The sequence below is a fragment of the Petromyzon marinus genome, chromosome 72, assembly GCF_048934315.1.
Source record: "Petromyzon marinus isolate PM22_M1 ecotype Great Lakes invasive population chromosome 72, UKy_Petmar_22M1.pri1.0, whole genome shotgun sequence".
Taxonomy (NCBI): Eukaryota; Metazoa; Chordata; class Hyperoartia; order Petromyzontiformes; family Petromyzontidae; genus Petromyzon; species Petromyzon marinus.
In genome coordinates, this window is record NC_133738.1 from 685,364 (window position 1) to 705,011 (window position 19,648).

At 50.2% G+C, this 19,648-nt stretch overlaps 1 protein-coding gene across 1 annotated transcript in view; it reads left to right on the top strand.

The window, feature by feature from the left end:
• The window catches only part of LOC142906914 (tektin-1-like), a 44,391-nt gene extending 25,442 nt beyond the window's left edge, over positions 1-18,949 (top strand). The window contains exons 6-8 of the mRNA XM_076055628.1: positions 3,352-3,571; positions 7,730-7,926; positions 15,375-18,949. Coding sequence (XP_075911743.1) covers positions 3,352-3,571; positions 7,730-7,926; positions 15,375-15,534 — 577 coding nt within the window. The 3' untranslated portion in view covers positions 15,535-18,949. The remainder of the gene's footprint in view (positions 1-3,351; positions 3,572-7,729; positions 7,927-15,374) is intronic.
• Positions 18,950-19,648: the final 699 nt, after the last annotated feature.

Here is a 19,648-nt window from a genome sequence, read left to right on the forward strand (position 1 = left end):
GCTGGATGTAATTACCAGAATTCTGGCGAATTTGCCCGATGACGCTGGATGTAATTACCAGAATCCTGGCGAATTTGCCCCATGATGCTGGATGTAATTACCAGAATTCTGGCGAATTTGCCCGATGATGCTGGGGATATAATTACCAGAATTCTGGCGAATTTGCCCGATGATGCTGGATGTAATTACCAGAATTCTGGCGAATTTCCCCCATGATGCTGGATGTAATTACCAGAATTCTGGCGAATTTGCCCCATGATGCTGGATGTAATTACCAGAATTCTGGCGAATTTGCCCGAAGATGCTGGATGTAATTACCAGAATTCTGGCGAATTTGCCCGATGATGCTGGATGAAATTACCAGAATTCTGGCGAATTTGCCCCATGATGCTGGATGTAATTACCAGAATTCTGGCGAATTTGCCCCATGATGCTGGATGTAATTACCAGAATTCTGGCGAATTTGCCCGAAGATGCTGGATGTAATTACCAGAATTCTGGCGAATTTGCCCGATGATGCTGGATGTAATTACCAGAATTCTGGCGAATTTGCCCCATGATGCTGGGGATGTAATTACCAGAATTCTGGTGAATTTGCCGCATGATGCTGGGGATGTAATTACCAGAATTCTGGTGAATTTGCCCCATGATGCTGGATGTAATTATCAGAATTCTGGCGAATTTGCCCGAAGATGCTGGATGTAATTACCAGAATTCTGGCGAATTTGCCCCATGATGCTGGGGATGTAATTATCAGAATTCTGGCGAATTTGCCCCATGATGCTGGGGATGTAATTACCAGAATTCTGGCGAATTTGCCCCATGATGCTGGGGATGTAATTACCAGAATTCTGGTGAATTTGCCCCATGATGCTGGATGTAATTACCAGAATTCTGGCGAATTTGCCCGATGATGCTGGATGTAAATACCAGAATTCTGGCGAATTTGCCCCATGACGCTGGATGTAATTACCAGAATTCTGGCGAATTTGCCCGATGATGCTGGATGTAATTACCAGAATTCTGGCGAATTTGCCCGAAGATGCTGGATGTAATTACCAGAATTCTAGTGAATTTGCCCCATGATGCTGGATGTAATTACCAGAATTCTGGCGAATTTGCCCGATGATGCTGGATGTAATGACCAGAATTCTGGTTAATTTGCCCGATGATGCTGGATGTAATTACCAGAATTTGCCCGATGATGCTGGGGATGTAATTACCAGAATTCTGGCGAATTTGCCCCATGACGCTGGATGTAATTACCAGAATTCTGGCGAATTTGCCCGATGACGCTGGATGTAATTACCAGAATTTTGGCGAATTTGCCCCATGACGCTGGATGTAATTACCAGAATTCTGGCTAATTTGCCCCATGACGCTGGATGTAATTACCAGAATTCTGGCGAATTTGCCCGATGATGCTGGATGTAATTACCAGAATTCTGGCGAATTTGCCCGATGATGCTGGATGTAATTACCAGAATTCTGGCGAATTTGCCCCATGACGCTGGATGTAATTACCAGAATTCTGGCGAATTTGCCCGAAGATGCTGGATGTAATTACCAGAATTCTGGCGAATTTGCCCGATGACGCTGGATGTAATTACCAGAATTCTGGCGAATTTGCCCGATGATGCTGGGGATGTAATTACCAGAATTCTGGCGAATTTGCCCAAGATGCTGGATGTAATTACCAGAATTCTGGCGAATTTGCCGAAGATGCTGGATGTAATTACCAGAATTCTGGCGAATTTGCCCGATGATGCTGGATGTAATTACCAGAATTCTGGCGAATTTGCCCCATGATGCTGGGGATGTAATTACCAGAATTCTGGCGAATTTGCCCCATGATGCTGGGGATGTAATTACCAGAATTCTGGCGAATTTGCCCCATGACGCTGGATGTAATTACCAGAATTCTGGCGAATTTGCCCAATGACGCTGGGGATGTAATTACCAGAATTCTGGCGAATTTGCCCCATGACGCTGGGGATGTAATTACCATAATTCTGGCGAATTTGCCCCATGACGCTGGATGTAATTACCAGAATTCTGGCGAATTTGCCCCATGATGCTGGATGTAATTACCAGAATTCTGGCGAACTTGCCCCATGACGCTGGATGTAATTACCAGAATTCTGACGAATTTGCCCGAAGATGCTGGGGATGTAATTACCAGAATTCTGGCGAATTTGCCCGCTGATGCTGGGGATGTAATTACCAGCGAAACGTCACAGTACTACTGAAACTGTAAATGTCGTGGATTCACTCTTCGACAACACCACCGGTGTAGGGCTAAGGCAGTGGAACTGTTTCGTCTTTTTACATTCTTAGCTCTTTCGCTAAAGTCACCACGTCGAAGGGAAACAGTAAAATGTTAGAAAAATATATATATATGAAACAATAAAAATTATCACGACGTTTCGACCGTAACGCAAACGGTCGTCATCAGGTGTGAAAAGACCAATGGCAAGAAACATTTGAAAGAAGTGGAGGTTTATTTATTTATTTTGAGCGGTGTTTGTGTTTATTTATTTTTTTAAAAACGTTAGCACCACGGAGAGCGATTTGACAGTTTGTTTAGATGGACGAGTCCATCTATGTTCTGAAAAGAGGAGGGGGGGGAGACGAAAAATTAATGTATGCTGTCTGAAAGCCACCGTAAGCGTGAACAATCAATTAAGACCCCAAATGGTTTATCAAATCCTTCCAATGATTGCTAAGCCCAGAATCCATCTTCCCGGTTGAAATTGTCTCCGTGCTTGTATGTGTGGATAGCCTCATGAACGAATCTCTCATGGTAGCCAGATGGCTTAACGTAAGCGTGAACAATCAATTAAGACCCCCAAATGATTTATCAAATCCTTCCAATGATTGCTAAAGCCCAGAATCCATCTTCCCGGTTGAAATTGTCTCCGTGCTTGTATATGTGGATAGCCTCATGAACGAATCTCTCATGGTAGCCAGATGGCTTAACGTAAGCGTGAACAATCAATTAAGACCCCCAAATGATTTATCAAATCCTTCCAATGATTGCTAAGCCCAGAATCCATCTTCCCGGTTGAAATTGTCTCCGTGTTTGTATATGTGGATAGCCTCATGAACGAATCTCTCACCGTAGCCAGACGGCTTGCAGAGAACCTCCGTCTTGGAGAAGTCAGTGTCGTGTGAGCCCACTGAATTGTAACAGCGGTCCGCCACGGCCGACGTGTCGGCTGTTTCCAATTCAACGTGGCTTCACCGAGAGAGAGCTGAGGATGCGAATTACTGCAGCCACGGAAAGCTCCAGATGAAAACGTGTTTTTCGCCTTCTGTCAACGTGACACTTTGCTACGAACCCACACCCAGCGTCAGCGTGCAGTCGTGGCGTTCGTCCTGCGAGTCTCTGGCCTCGCGAGCGTCGCTGGCGGTGCGGGCCGGCGAGTCGCTGCTCGCCCTGGCCCTGGGTGCCCTCGGCAGGGCCCAGGAGGACGCTCGGAGCCAGGGGCGAGCCACAGGGCGGGCCCTCGCGGCCGCGGTGAGCGCGGCCAGGGAGAGCAAACGGCGCACGGAGGAGGCCCTGGCACAGGTGAGGGGGCTGGGTACGGGGTGGGGAGAGTCTCGCGGTGCACACACACTGTGTGTGTGTTAATGTAACACACACAGTGTGTGTTAAGGTCACACAGTGTGTGTGGGTTACCTTAACACACAGTGTGTTAATGTAACACACTGTGTGTTGAGGTACCACAGTGTGTGAATGTAACACAGTGTGGGAATGTAACACAGTGTGTTAATGTAACACATAGTGTAGGAATGTAACACAGTGTGTGCATGTAACACAGTGTGGGAATGTAACACAGTGTGTGAATGTAGCACAGTGTGTGAATGTAACACACACAGTGTGTGAATGTAACACAGTGTGTGAATGTAACACAGTATGGGAATGTAACACAGTGTGTTAATGTAGCACATAGTGTAGGAATGTAACACAGTGTGTGAATGTAACACAGTGTGGGAATGTAACACAGTCTGGGAATGTAACACAGTGTGTTAATGTAACACACTGTGTGTGAATGTAACACAGTGTAGGAATGTAACACACAGTGTGTTAATGTAACACAGTGTCTGAATGTAACACAGTGTGTGAATGTAACACAGTGTGTTAATGTAACACAGTGTGTGAATGTAACACAGTGTGTTAATGTAACACAGTGTGGGAATGTAACACAGTGTGTGAATGTAACAGAGTGTGTGAATGTAACACAGTGTAGGAATGTAACACAGTGTGTTAATGTAACACAGTGTGTGAATGTAACACAGTGTGTTAATGTAACACACAGTGTAGGAATGTAACACAATGTGTGAATGTAACACACAGTGTGTTAATGTAACACAGTGTGGGAATGTAACACAGTGTGTTAATGTAACACACAGTGTAGGAATGTAACACAGTGTGTGAATGTAACACAGTGTGTGAATGTAACACAGTGTGTTAATGTAACACACAGTGTAGGAATGTAACACAGTGTAGGAAGGTAACACAGTGTGTTAATGTAACACACAGTGTGTGCATGTAGCACAGTTTGTGAATGTAACACAGTGTGTGAATGTAACACAGTGTGTTAATGTAACACAGTGTAGGAATGTAACACACAGTGTCTAAATGTAACACAGTGTGTGAATGTAACACAGTGTGTGAATGTAACACAGTGTGTGAATGTAACACAGTGTGTGAATGTAACACAGTGTGTGAATGTAACACAGTGTGGGAATGTAACACAGTGTAGGAATGTAACACACAGTGTGTCAATGTAACACAGTGTGGGAATGTAACACAGTGTGTTAATGTAACACACAGTGTGGGAATGTAACACAGTGTGTGAATGTAACACAGTGTAGGAATGTAACACACAGTGTGTGAATGTAACACAGTGTGTTGATGTAACACAGTGTGGGAATGTAATACAGTGTGTTAATGTAACCCACAGTGTGGGAATGTAACACAGTGTAGGAATGTAAGACACTGTGTTAATGTAACACACAGTGTGTTAAAGTAACACAGTGTGGGAATGTAACACAGTGTGGGAATGTAACACAGTGTGTTAATGTAACACAGTGTCTGAATGTAACACAGTGTGTTAGTGTAACACAGTGCGCTATTGTAACACAGTGTAGGAATATAACACACAGTGTGTGAATGTAACACAGTGTGTGAATGTAACTCAGTGTGTGAATGTAACACAGTGTGTGAATGTAACACAGTGTGGGAATGTAACACAGTGTGTTAAGGTAACACACAGTGTGTGAATGTAACACAGTGTGTGAATGTAACACACAGTGTGGGAATGTAACACAGTGTGTTAATGTAACACAGTGTGGGAATGTAACACAGTGTAGGAATGTAACACACAGTGTGTGAATGTAACACAGTGTGTTAATGTAACACAATGTGTTAATGTAACACACAGTGTGTTAATGTAACACACAGTGTGGGAATATAACACAGTGTGTTAAGGTAACGCACAGTGTGTGAATGTAACACACAGTGTGGGAATGTAACACACAGTGTGTGAATGTAACACAGTGTGTTAATGTAACACAGTGTGTTAAGGTAACACACAGTGTGTGAATGTAACACACAGTGTAGGAATGTAACACAGTGCAGGAATGTAACACAGTGTGTGAATGTAACACAATGTGTTAATGTAACACAGTGTGTGGGAATGTAACACAGTGTGTTAATGTAACACAGTGTGTTAATGTAACACAGTGTGTGGGAATGTAACACAGTGTGTTAATGTAACACATAGTGTAGGAATGTAACACACAGTGTGTTAATATAACACACAGTGTGTTAATGTAACACACAGTGTGTTAATGTAACACACAATGTGTTAATGTAACACACACAGTGTAGGAATGTAACACAGTGTGTTAATGTAACACACAGTGTAGGAATGTAACACAGTGTGTGTTAAGGTAACACACAGCCACACCATGGTGACTACAACCACGTCCGCTATAGCCCCGCCATCAGTGGTGTACGGCTTATTTGGTTCTTTCGGTAAAGTCACGTAGAATGAGAATAAAATAATAAATTGATAAAATAAAATAACACAATAATATTCTCACGACGTTTCGGCCACAACACAAGCCGCCTTCATCAGGTGAAGGGACGAGACTGTCTGGTAGGACAGCGCTGGAGTGAAAGAGCCACGTTCAGATCACGACCTTTAAGCTCTGTGAGAGGAAACAAAGCGCCTTAGAGTCGCGGCATCTCTTCAGAAAGGTGAGAGACTCGATTAGTTGAGCCTTCTTATCCTGGAGTCTGTTAAATTTCGATTTAAAGCTTTCGTGACTGCAATGATTCATCTTCTTTGGTTCTTTCGGTAAAGTCACGTAGAATGAGAATAAAATAATAAATTGATAAAATAAAAGAACACAATAATATTCTCACGACGTTTTGGCCACAACACGTGACTTTACCGAAAGAACCAAAGAAGATGAATCATTGCAGTCACGAAAGCTTTAAATCGAAATTTAACCCCCTCTACGGGGAGGGATTCCACACATCCTTAAGATCATTCAACAGACTCCGGGATAAGAAGGCTCAACTAATCGAGTCTCTCACCTTTCTGAAGAGATGCCGCGACTCTAAGGCGCTTTGTTTCCTCTCACACAGCTTAAAGGTCGTGATCTGAACGTGGCTCTTTCACTCCAGCGCTGTCCTACCAGACAGTCTCGTCCCTTCACCTGATGAAGGCCGCTTGTGTTGTGGCCGAAACGTCGTGAGAATATTATTGTTATTTTATTTTATCAATTTATTATTTTATTATCATTCTACGTGACTTTACCGAAAGAACCAAAGAAGATTAATCATTGCAGTCACGAAAGCTTTAAATCGAAATGGTGTACGGCTATCAAGGGCGTGGGAGCCGGAGATCTGGGGGCAAAGCATTGGGGCCAATAGTGAAGAACCGGTGAAGACGGAAGGCCGGCTAGCTAGACCCTGGGACCCCCCTGAACGCCGCCCTCGTTAGGGCCGGCGGTGCGGCCCCAGAGCCTCGGAGCCCGGAGCCCTTTTAAGGGTCGGTGTGGTTGGTGGGGTGTACCGTGACCCGTGCCATGACCAGGGCCAGGTCAGGTAGCCTCCCTCTAGCGCCTGTAGCTGGAGGAACTGGGGACACAGGAGTTAGGCCGATAGCCTAGGGGGTGTCCCAGCGAGTGTACGGGTGAAGGGGCCGTTACCCCTTCTCAGTGTAACCCCCCCGCGAAGCTGAATAAACAGCGGTGCCTCTACTCCACCGCCTCCGTGTCCCGTGAAACCCGCCGCAACTCTAGCGCCTGTAGCTGGAGGAACTGGGAGCAAATTGGAGTTAGGCCGAGAGCCTAGGGAGTGTCCCAGTGAGTGTACGGGTGAAGGGGCCGTTACCCCTTCCAGTGTAACCCCCCGCGAAGCTGAATAAACAGCGCTGCCTCTACTCCACCGTGTCCCGTATAACCCGCTACAACTCTAGCGCCTGTAGCTGGAGGAACTGGGGACACAGGAGTTAGGCCGATAGCCTAGGGGGTGTCCCAGCGAGTGTACGGGTGAAGGGGCCGTTACCCCTTCCAGTGTAACCCCCCGCGAAGCTGAATAAACAGCGCTGCCTCTACTCCCACCGCCTCCGTGTCCCGTGAAACCCTCTACACAGGTGAGACTCTCACACCGGTAACCATCACCCCCCCCGCCCCATCCCTCCCCCAGACGATGGAGGCGATGTCCCTTCAGGAGGAATCTCTGCGTCGCCTGGCCGAGTCCCTCGGTGGCCTGGAGGCACCGCTGGCGGTGTGCCGGGCCCGGCTGGAGGCCCGTCGGGGTCGGCCCCCCGGGGAACGCTGTCCGGACGCGGCGCAGAAACAGCTCCAGGCGGAGCTGGAGCAGCTGCAGGACAGCCGGGGGCGGTGAGGCGGCGGTGGCGGCGGTGGCGGTGGTGGTGGTGGTGGTGGCGGCGGTGGCGGTGGTGGTGGTGGTGGTGGCGGCGGTGGTGGTGGGGGTGGTGGTGGTGGTGGCGGTGGTGGTGGGGGTGGTTGGTGGTGGTGGTGGTGGCGGTGGTGGCGGTGGTGGTGGTGGTGGATGGGCAATGCTGTCGTGGGCAGTGCCGTGGGGGGGGGGGGGGGGGGGACGGAGAGGGCCAATTCCGATTGGCCTTTCCTCCCCCCTCATGGCGTCTGTGACCAGCAAAGCGGCCGAAAGGGTGCTCTGGACGGGTGCGAGGGGCCGGTAACCCCCTACACCTTCAATGGATTACCGCTAAACCACGAGATAAATATCCAACGAAGCTTGTGCCTGAGACCCCGGGGTGGGGGGGGGGGGGGGGGGGGACAGGCGTCCGTGACGTCTCCTGGCCAAAACCACCGTTTGGCGGAGCCAGGAGACTGAATCTCTACCCTCGCGGGGGGGCTCCTCCAGAAACAACAAAAAAGCCACTGCGGGTGGCCACGTGGAATGTTCGAACGCTCGCTTGCGGAGGAGAGGCTGCCGCTCCTCTGTCGGGAGCTGGACCGGTACCGCCTGGATCTCTGCGGCGTTCAGGAGGTCCGGTGGACCGGCTGTGGCTCCTGCCACCATGAGGGGTGGACAGTCCTCTACTCGGGGCAGGAGGCTGCCAAACAACAGGGAGTGGCTGTTCTTCTGAACAAAAGAATGAAGGGGGCGTGGGAGCGTGGCAGTGAGGTGTGGGAAGCTGTAAGCCCCAGGCTACTTTGGGCTCGCCTTCCCATCAACCGGAGGCGAGGAGTGGTGGTCTTGGTTGCTTATGCTCCCACCGAAGACGAACATCCGTGGAGGGATGCAGGCAAAGCCGATGAGTCAGATGCCTTCTATGACCTCCTGACACAGGTGCTGGCTAATGTGGCCCTTCGGGATAGAGTCATTGGAGACTTCAATGCCCGAGTTGGTCATGATACTGGCACATGGTCTGGAGTGATTGGAGGGCATGGGCCAGATCAGCTCAATAACAACGGCAGGAGGCTGCTAGATTTTTGTGCAGCCCATGGGCTTGTAATTACCAACATGCTTTTCCGGCATCGGCGTATCCACACAACATCATGGATGCATGCCGGGTCCAAGCAAAAACATCTGCTGGACTACATAGTGACGGACCAGCAGATGCGAGCCCATGTCCTTGACACCACGACCTACCGTGGAGCTGATCTGCCCACTGACTATCGACTTGTCATCTGTAAGATGCGCCTGCCATTCTTCCACTATGGTGGTGGGTGTACACCCAGGATTCCATTCAAACCCTTCGTGGCATGGTCTCAGCTAGCTGATGAAAGTTGCAAGCGAGAATTTAATCATCGCTTGCGGCTGGGATTGGCATCGTCCCCGACTCCTCCTGATGTCGAGGGTAAATGGGCGAGGTTTAGGACTGTGACTCATGCAGTTGCAATGGCTGCTTTGGGTATGCGGTCCAGACCGCCATAGAGACCCTGGCTGACAGGAGGTGTTCAAGCTGGCTGAGAAAAAGCGACAGGCCCACTCTCATCGGCTACAGCATCCCATATCGGAGAATGAGGAGGCTTACCGCAGCCTTCGCTCGGAGGTTCAGAGAGCCGTGAGGTGCTGCTACAATGGGTGGTGGTCGCGGGTTGCTGAGGAGATGGAGTCTGCCTCAGTGGCCCGCGATCACAAATCGCTCTTTAATTCCATTAAAAAAGTAACCTGCAGCACCACACCTATTACCATCATTAGGGGAAAGAACGGTGATCCAATCTCCGACGCCCGGAAACAGGTTTACAGATTTGCTGAGCATTTCTGTGAGGTCCTGGGGGAGGGGACATCCCTCAGCCAGGATAACAACGTGGGACAAAGTGGGGATGACCCTGCTGAGGCTGCGGTGCCTCAAATATTGGAAGAAGTCACCCCCTGTGAGTGGCTGGCTGAGGTGCCATCTGTTGAGGAAGAACTGAGGGCGATTCGGAGTCTGAGACCAGGAGAGGCACTGGACAGAGATGATCTCCCAAGCGAAATGCTGAGGGAGGGTGGTGTTTGTGCAAAGACTGCCCTCTATGACATGATAACAACAGTCTGGGCCACTGGATGGGTTCCACAGGACTGGAAGGATGCCCTAGGGGTCCCCCTCTTTAAGAAGGGGGACCGCACAGACTGTACCAACAACAGGGGCATCTCACTCCTCAGTGTGCCGGGAAAGGTCCTGGCAAGGATTATTCAACATCGCCTCTCCAGGCACGCTGAGGAGAGGCTTGCGGAGCCCCAATGCGATTTCTGGAAAGGGCGGTCCTGCACAGATGCCATATTTTCTGTCCGTCTGCTACAGCAGAGGTGTAGGGAATTCCAACAAGACCTACATCTCTGCAATATTGACCTGGTCAAGGCCTATGATACAATCAGTAGGCCTGGGCTCTGGGTTGTGCTTTGTGCTTTTAGAGTCCCTGACCTTCTGCTCACGATCATTAAGGACCGTCATGATGGTGAGCGGGCCTGGGTAAAAATACGTGGCTGGGAGTCGGAGCCATTCCCTGTACACCTTGGGGTGTGACAGGGATGTTGTCTGGCTCCCACATTATTTAACATCTATTTTGACCACGTAGGGGGCTAAACGGGTGCGGCACGGGCTAGAGAAGAGATGAAGTGATGTGGTACAGGAGGACGTGGAGCTGAGTGGACTTGCTGATGACTGGTACCAGCGGTGTCGAGATCGGCCTCTGTGGAGGAGGCTCGTGAAGGACGCTACTGGGCAGTTGGAGGCAGTCGCCCTCCAACAACAACGGAGGGCGGAGGAGAGACGCTCACAACAACGAGCAGAGCGCCGGGTGGCTAAAGCACAGCAGGTTGGCACAGTAGGGGGCACAGGTGGTGCATCAGCCAGTCATCTCAGTCAGTCGACGCGTGGCACCTGGGTCTGCCCCGTGACCTCCTGCCAGCGGGCGTTCGACACTTCACGTGGCCTCAAGGTGCACATAGCCTGGCACAAGCGTCGTGGTGATGTCACCGCTACTTAGTGGCGAATGGCGGTTGTTGTTGTTGGTGGAGGTGGTGGTGGAGGTGGAGGGTGGCATCATCCTACTCATTGTGTCTCCTACTCATTGTGTCTCCTACTCAACTTGTCTCCTACTCATTGTGTCTCCACCTCAACGTGTCTCCTACTCATTGTGTCTCCTACTCATTGTGTCTCCTACTCATTGTGTCTCCTACTCATTGTGTCTCCTACTCATTGTGTCTCCTACTCATTGTGTCTCCTACTCATTGTGTCTCCTACTCATTGTGTCTCCACCTCAACGTGTCTCCTACTCAACGTGTCTCCTACTCATTGTGTCTCCTAATCATTGTGTCTCCTACTAATTGTGTCTCCTACTCATTGAATCTCCACCTCAATGTGTCTCCTACTCATTGAATCTCCACCTCAACGTGTCTCCTACTCATTGTGTCTCCTACTCAACGTGTCTCCACCTCAATGTGTCTCCTACTCATTGTGTCTCCTACTCATTGTGTCTCCTACTCATTGTGTCTCCTACTCATTGTGTCTCCTACTCAACGTGTCTCCTACTCATTGTGTCTCCTACTCATTGTGTCTCCTACTCAACGCGTCTCCTACTCATTGTGTCTCCTACTCATTGTGTCTCCTACTCATTGTGTCTCCACCTCAACGTGTCTCCTACTCAATGTGTCTCCTACTCAATGTGTCTCCTACTCATTGTGTCTCCTACTCATTGTGTCTCCTACTCATTGTGTCTCCTACTCATTGTGTCTCCTACTCATTGTGTCTCCACCTCAACGTGTCTCCTACTCATTGTGTCTCCTACTCATTGTGTCTCCTACTCATTGTGTCTCTTACTCATTGTGTCTCCACCTCAACGTGTCTCCACCTCAACGTGTCTCCTACTCATCGTGTCTCCACCTCAACGTGTCTCCTTCTCAACGTGTCTCCTACTCATTGTGTCTCCTACTCATTGTGTCTCCACCTCAACGTGTCTCCACCTCAACGTGTCTCCTACTCATTGTGTCTCCACCTCAACGTGTCTCCTACTCATTGTGTCTCCTACTCAACGTGTCTCCTACTCATTGTGTCTCCTACTCATTGTGTCTCCTACTCATTGTGTCTCCTACTTATTGTGTCTCCTACTCATTGTGTCTCCTAATCATTGTGTCTCCTACTCATTGTGTCTCCTACTCATTGTGTCTCCTACTCATTGTGTCTCCACCTCAACGTGTCTCCTTCTCAACGTGTCTCCTACTCATTGTGTCTCCTACTCATTGTGTCTCCTACTCAACGTGTCTCCTACTCATTGTGTCTCCTACTCATTGTGTCTCCTACTCATTGTGTCTCCTACTCATTGTGTCTCCTACTCATTATGTCTCCTACTCAACGTGTCTCCTACTCATTGTGTCTCCTAATCATTGTGTCTCCTACTCATTGTGTCTCCTACTCATTGTGTCTCCTACTCATTGTGTCTCCTACTCATTGTGTCTCCACCTCAACGTGTCTCCTACTCATTGTGTCTCCTACTCATTGTGTCTCCTACTCATTGTGTCTCCACCTCAACGTGTCTCCTACTCATTGTGTCTCCACCTCAACGTGTCTCCACCTCAACGTGTCTCCTACTCATTGTGTCTCCTACTCATTGTGTCTCCTACTCATTGTGTCTCCTACTCATTGTGTCTCCTACTCATTGTGTCTCCTACTCATTGTGTCTCCTACTCATTGTGTCTCCTACTCATTGTGTCTCCACCTCAACGTGTCTCCACCTCAACGTGTCTCCTACTCATTGTGTCTCCACCTCAACGTGTCTCCACCTCAACGTGTCTCCTACTCATTGTGTCTCCTACTCATTGAATCTCCACCTCAATGTGTCTCCTACTCATTGAATCTCCACCTCAACGTGTCTCCTACTCAATGTGTCTCCTACTCATTGTGTCTCCACCTCAACGTGTCTCCTACTCATTGTGTCTCCTACTCATTGTGTCTCCACCTCAACGTGTCTCCACCTCAACGTGTCTCCTACTCATTGTGACTCCTACTCAACGTGTCTCTTACTCATTGTGTCTCCTACTCATTGTGTCTCCTACTCATTGTGTCTCCTACTCATTGTGTCTCCTACTCATTGTGTCTCCACCTCAACGTGTCTCCTACTCAACGTGTCTCCTACTCATTGTGTCTCCTAATCATTGTGTCTCCTACTAATTGTGTCTCCTACTCATTGAATCTCCACCTCAATGTGTCTCCTACTCATTGAATCTCCACCTCAACGTGTCTCCTACTCATTGTGTCTCCTACTCAACGTGTCTCCACCTCAATGTGTCTCCTACTCATTGTGTCTCCTACTCATTGTGTCTCCTACTCATTGTGTCTCCTACTCATTGTGTCTCCTACTCAACGTGTCTCCTACTCATTGTGTCTCCTACTCATTGTGTCTCCTACTCAACGCGTCTCCTACTCATTGTGTCTCCTACTCATTGTGTCTCCTACTCATTGTGTCTCCACCTCAACGTGTCTCCTACTCAATGTGTCTCCTACTCAATGTGTCTCCTACTCATTGTGTCTCCTACTCATTGTGTCTCCTACTCATTGTGTCTCCTACTCATTGTGTCTCCTACTCATTGTGTCTCCACCTCAACGTGTCTCCTACTCATTGTGTCTCCTACTCATTGTGTCTCCTACTCATTGTGTCTCTTACTCATTGTGTCTCCACCTCAACGTGTCTCCACCTCAACGTGTCTCCTACTCATTGTGTCTCCACCTCAACGTGTCTCCTTCTCAACGTGTCTCCTACTCATTGTGTCTCCTACTCATTGTGTCTCCACCTCAACGTGTCTCCACCTCAACGTGTCTCCTACTCATTGTGTCTCCACCTCAACGTGTCTCCTACTCATTGTGTCTCCTACTCAACGTGTCTCCTACTCATTGTGTCTCCTACTCATTGTGTCTCCTACTCATTGTGTCTCCTACTTATTGTGTCTCCTACTCATTGTGTCTCCTAATCATTGTGTCTCCTACTCATTGTGTCTCCTACTCATTGTGTCTCCTACTCATTGTGTCTCCACCTCAACGTGTCTCCTTCTCAACGTGTCTCCTACTCATTGTGTCTCCTACTCATTGTGTCTCCTACTCAACGTGTCTCCTACTCATTGTGTCTCCTACTCATTGTGTCTCCTACTCATTGTGTCTCCTACTCATTGTGTCTCCTACTCATTATGTCTCCTACTCAACGTGTCTTCTACTCATTGTGTCTCCTAATCATTGTGTCTCCTACTCATTGTGTCTCCTACTCATTGTGTCTCCTACTCATTGTGTCTCCTACTCATTGTGTCTCCACCTCAACGTGTCTCCTACTCATTGTGTCTCCTACTCATTGTGTCTCCTACTCATTGTGTCTCCACCTCAACGTGTCTCCTACTCATTGTGTCTCCACCTCAACGTGTCTCCACCTCAACGTGTCTCCTACTCATTGTGTCTCCTACTCATTGTGTCTCCTACTCATTGTGTCTCCTACTCATTGTGTCTCCTACTCATTGTGTCTCCTACTCATTGTGTCTCCTACTCATTGTGTCTCCTACTCATTGTGTCTCCACCTCAACGTGTCTCCACCTCAACGTGTCTCCTACTCATTGTGTCTCCACCTCAACGTGTCTCCACCTCAACGTGTCTCCTACTCATTGTGTCTCCTACTCATTGAATCTCCACCTCAATGTGTCTCCTACTCATTGAATCTCCACCTCAACGTGTCTCCTACTCAATGTGTCTCCTACTCATTGTGTCTCCACCTCAACGTGTCTCCTACTCATTGTGTCTCCTACTCATTGTGTCTCCACCTCAACGTGTCTCCACCTCAACGTGTCTCCTACTCATTGTGACTCCTACTCAACGTGTCTCTTACTCATTGTGTCTCCTACTCATTGTGTCTCCTACTCATTGTGTCTCCACCTCAACGTGTCTCCACCTCAACGTGTCTCCACCTCAACGTGTCTCCTACTCATTGTGTCTCCACCTCATTGTGTCTCCACCTCAACGTGTCTCCTACTCATTGTGTCTCCACCTCAACGCGTCTCCTACTCATTGTGTCTCCTACTCATTGTGTCTCCTACTCATTGTGTCTCCTACTCATTGTGTCTCCTACTCAACGCGTCTCCTACTCATTGTGTCTCCTACTCATTGTGTCTCCTACTCATTGTGTCTCCTACTCATTGTGTCTCCTACTCAACGCGTCTCCTACTCATTGTGTCTCCTACTCATTGTGTCTCCTACTCATTGTGTCTCCTACTCATTGTGTCTCCTACTCATTGTGTCTCCACCTCAACGTGTCTCCTACTCATTGAGTCTCCACCTCAACGCGTCTCCTACTCATTGTGTCTCTTGCTCGACGTTCCGGCCCCCTCCCCCCTCCGCAAGGCTGACCGAGGAGGTGAGGAATGGCGAGGCTCAGCTCCGCGCCCTCCGACGGGCCCAGCTGGGCCTTGAGGAGGAGCTCGTCAACCGCGACCGCCTCCTCTACATCGACGGAGCTCTGTGCATGCCGCTGTGGGAAGGCCTCGCCATTCGCGACCTCTAGAGGCGGCCGTGTCGGAGACACGGATAGGGGCCTGGGTCCGTCTCACAATGGCCGTGTCGGAGACACCGATAGAGGCCTGGGTCCGCCTCACAATGGCTGTGTCGGAGACACCGATAGTCTGGGTCTGTGGGTGTCTCTGTCTCTGACCGAGGCCGCGTAAGAGACACCGATAGAGGCCTCAGTGTCTGTCTCACAATGGCCGTGTCAGAGACAACGATAGAAGCCTGGGTCTGTCTCAATGGCCGTGTCAGAGACACCGATAGTCTGGGTCTGTGGGTGTCTCTGTCTCTCACCAAGGCCGCGTAAGAGACACCGATAGAGGCCTCAGTGTCTGTCTCACAATGGCCGTGTCGGAGACACTGATAGAGGCCTGGGTCCGTCTCACAATGGCCGTGTCAGAGACACCGATAGAGGCCTCAGTGTCTGTCTCACCAATGCCGTGTCAGAGACACCGATAGAGGCCTCAGTGTCTGTCTCACAATGGCCGTGTCGGAGACACCGATAGAGGCCTCAGTGTCTGTCTCACAATGGCCGTGTCGGAGACACCGATAGTCTGGGTCTGTGGGTGTCTCTCTGTCTCTCTCACAATGACCGTGTCGGAGACACTGAGAGTCTGGGTCTGTGTGTGTCTCTGTCTCTCACCAAGGCCGCGTAAGAGACAACGATAGAGGCCTCAGTGTCTCTCACAATGGCCGTGTCAGAGACACTGATAGAGGCCTGGGTCTGTCTCACAATGGCCGTGTCAGAGACACCGATAGAGGCCTCAGTGTCTGTCTCACAATGGCCGTGTCAGAGACACCGATAGAGGCCTCAGTGTCTTTCTCACAATGGCCGTGTCGGAGACAACGATAGAGGCCTCAGTGTCTGTCTCACCATGGCCGTGTCAGAGACACCGATAGAGGCCTCAGTGTCTGTCTCACCAAGGCCGTGTCAGAGACACTGAGAGTCTGGGTCTGTGGATGTCTCTCTGTCTCTCTCACAATGACCGTGTCGGAGACAGTGAGAGTCTGGGTCTGTGGGTGTCTCTGTCTCTCACCAAGGCCGCGTAAGAGACACCGATAGAGGCCTCAGTGTCTGTCTCACCAAGGCCGTGTCAGAGACAACGATAGAGGCCTGGGTCTGTCTCACAATGGCCGTGTCAGAGACAACGATAGAGGCCTGGGTCTGTCTCACAATGGCCGTGTCAAAGACAACGATAGAGGCCTGGGTCTGTCTGAATGGCCGTGTCAGAGACAACGATAGAGGCCTCAGTGTCTGTCTCAATGGCCGTGTCGGAGACACCGATGGAGGCCTCAGTGTCTGTCTCAATGGCCGTGTCAGAGACACTGATAGAGGCCTCAGTGTCTGTCTCACAATGGCCGTGTCGGAGACACCGATAGAGGCCTGGGTCCGTCTCACAATGGCCGTGTCGGAGACACCGATAGAGGCCTCAGTGTCTCTCACAATGGCCGTGTCGGAGACACTGATAGAGGCCTCAGTGTCTGTCTCACCATGGCCGTGTCAGAGACACTGAGAGTCTGGGTCTGTGGGTGTCTCTCTGTCTCTCTCACAATGACCGTGTCGGAGACACTGAGAGTCTGGGACTCTGAGTGTCTCTCTGTCTCTCTCACAATGACCGTGTCAGAGACACTGAGAGTCTGGGTCTGGGTGTCTCTCTGTCTGTCTCAATGGCCGTGTCAGAGACACTGAGAGTCTGTGTCTGGGTGTCTCTCTGTCTCTCTCAATGGCCATGTCAGAGACACTGAGAGTCTGGGTCTGGGTGTCTCTCTGTCTGTCTCAATGGCCGTGTCAGAGACACTGAGAGTCTGGGTCTGGGTGTCTCTCTGTCTGTCACAATGACCGTGTCAGAGACACTGAGAGTCTGGGTCTGGGTGTCTCTCTGTCTGTCTCAATGGCCGTGTCAGAGACACTGAGAGTCTGGGTCTGTGGGTGTCTCTCTGTCTGTCTCAATGGCAGTGTCAGAGACACTGAGAGTCTGGGTCTGGGTGTCTCTCTGTCTGTCACAATGACCGTGTCAGAAACACTGAGAGTCTGTGTCTGGGTGTCTCTCTGTCTGTCTCAATGGCCGTGTCAGAGACACTGAGAGTCTGGGTCTGGGTGTCTCTCTCAATGGCCGTATCAGAGACACTGAGAGTCTGGGTCTGGGTGTCTCTCTGTCTGTCTCAATGGCCGTGTCAGAGACACTGAGAGTCTGCGTCTGGGTGTCTCTCTGTCTCTCTCAATTGCCGTGTCAGAGACATTGAGAGTCTGGGTCTGGGTGTCTCTCTCAATGGCCGTGTCAGAGACACTGAGAGTCTGTGTCTGGGTGTCTCTCTGTCTGTCTCAATGACCGTGTCAGAGACACTGAGAGTCTGGGTCTGGGTGTCTCTCTCAATGGCCGTGTCAGAGACACTGAGAGTCTGTGTCTGGGTGTCTCTCTGTCTGTCTCTCAATGGCCGTGTCAGAGACACTGTGAGTCTGGGTGTCTGTCTCAATGACCGTGTCAGAGACACTGAGAGTCTGGGTCTGTGGGTGTCTCTCTGTCTGTCTCAATGGCCGTGTCAGAGACACTGAGAGTCTGGGTCTGGGTGTCTCTCTGTCTCTCTCAATGGCCGTGTCAGAGACACTGTGAGTCTGGGTCTGGGTGTCTCTCTCAATGGCCGTGTCATAGACACTGAGAGTCTGGGTCTGTGGGTGTCTCTCTGTCTGTCTCAATGGCCGTGTCAGAGACACTGAGAGTCTGGGTCTGGGTGTCTCTCTCAATGGCCGTGTCAGAGACACTGAGAGTCTGGGTCTGTGGGTGTCTCTCTGTCTGTCTCAATGGCCGTGTCAGAGACACTGAGAGTCTGGGTCTGGGTGTCTCTCTGTCTCTCTCAATGGCCGTGTCAGAGACACTGTGAGTCTGGGTCTGGGTGTCTCTCTCAATGGCCGTGTCATAGACACTGAGAGTCTGGGTCTGTGGGTGTCTCTCTGTCTGTCTCAATGGCCGTGTCAGAGACACTGAGAGTCTGGATCTGGGTGTCTCTCTCAATGGCCGTGTCAGAGACACTGAGAGTCTGGGTCTGGGTGTCTCTCTCAATGGCCGTGTCAGAGACACTGAGAGTCTGGGTCTGTGGGTGTCTCTCTCAATGGCCGTGTCAGAGACACTGAGAGTCTGGGTCTGTGGGTGTCTCTCTCAATGGCCGTGTCAGAGACACTGAGAGTCTGGGTCTGTGGGTGTCTCTCTCAATGGCCGTGTCAGAGACACTGAGAGTCTGGGTCTGTGGGTGTCTCTCTCAATGGCCGTGTCAGAGACACTGAGAGTCTGACCTTTCGATTGATCCCTGGGCCTGGGTGTCTATCTCAGAGGTGGCTGGCTAATTGTGACTGACCAAGAACGCCGTGAAAATTTGTGTTTTGTTGTAGCGAATAAAATGGCACGGCCGTGTGGAACCTACGGATGGTCTCCCTTCAGTTCTTGATGGGATACCAGTGGCAAGATCGCCGGTGGTGAGACACTGGGTAGTGAGACACTGGGTAGTGAGACACAGCTAGTGAGACACTGGGTAGTGAGACACTGGGTAGTGAGACACTGGGTAGTGAGACACTGGTAGTGAGACACTGGGTAGTGAGACACTGGGTAGTGAGACACTGGGTGGTGAGACACTGGGTAGTGAGACATTGGGTAGTGAGACACTGCTAGTGAGACACTGGGTGAGGGAGTTGGGGGCGGGGTTTGAATGAGGGTGGGCGGGACTTGAAGGAGTTGGGGGCGGGGTTTGAATGAGAGTGGGCGGGGCTTGAAGGAGTTGGGGCGGGGTTTTAATGAGGATGGGCGGGGTTTGAGGGAGTTGGGGAGGGGTTTGAATGAGGGTGGGCGGGGTTTTATGGAGTTGGGGGGGGGGGCTTGAAGGAGTTGGGGGGGTTGGGGGTTTGAAGGAGTCGGGGGCGGGGCTTTAACGAGGGTGGGCGGGGTTTTAGGGAGTTGGGGGGGGGCTTGAAGGAGTCGGGGGCGGGGTTTGAATGAGGGTGGGAGGTATATTCTTAGTTTTTTCGGTAAAGTCACGTTGAAGAGAAACAACAAAATAACAAAATATATATAAAACAATAAAAAAAAAAATTCTCACGACGTTTCGACCATAACTCAAACGGTCAT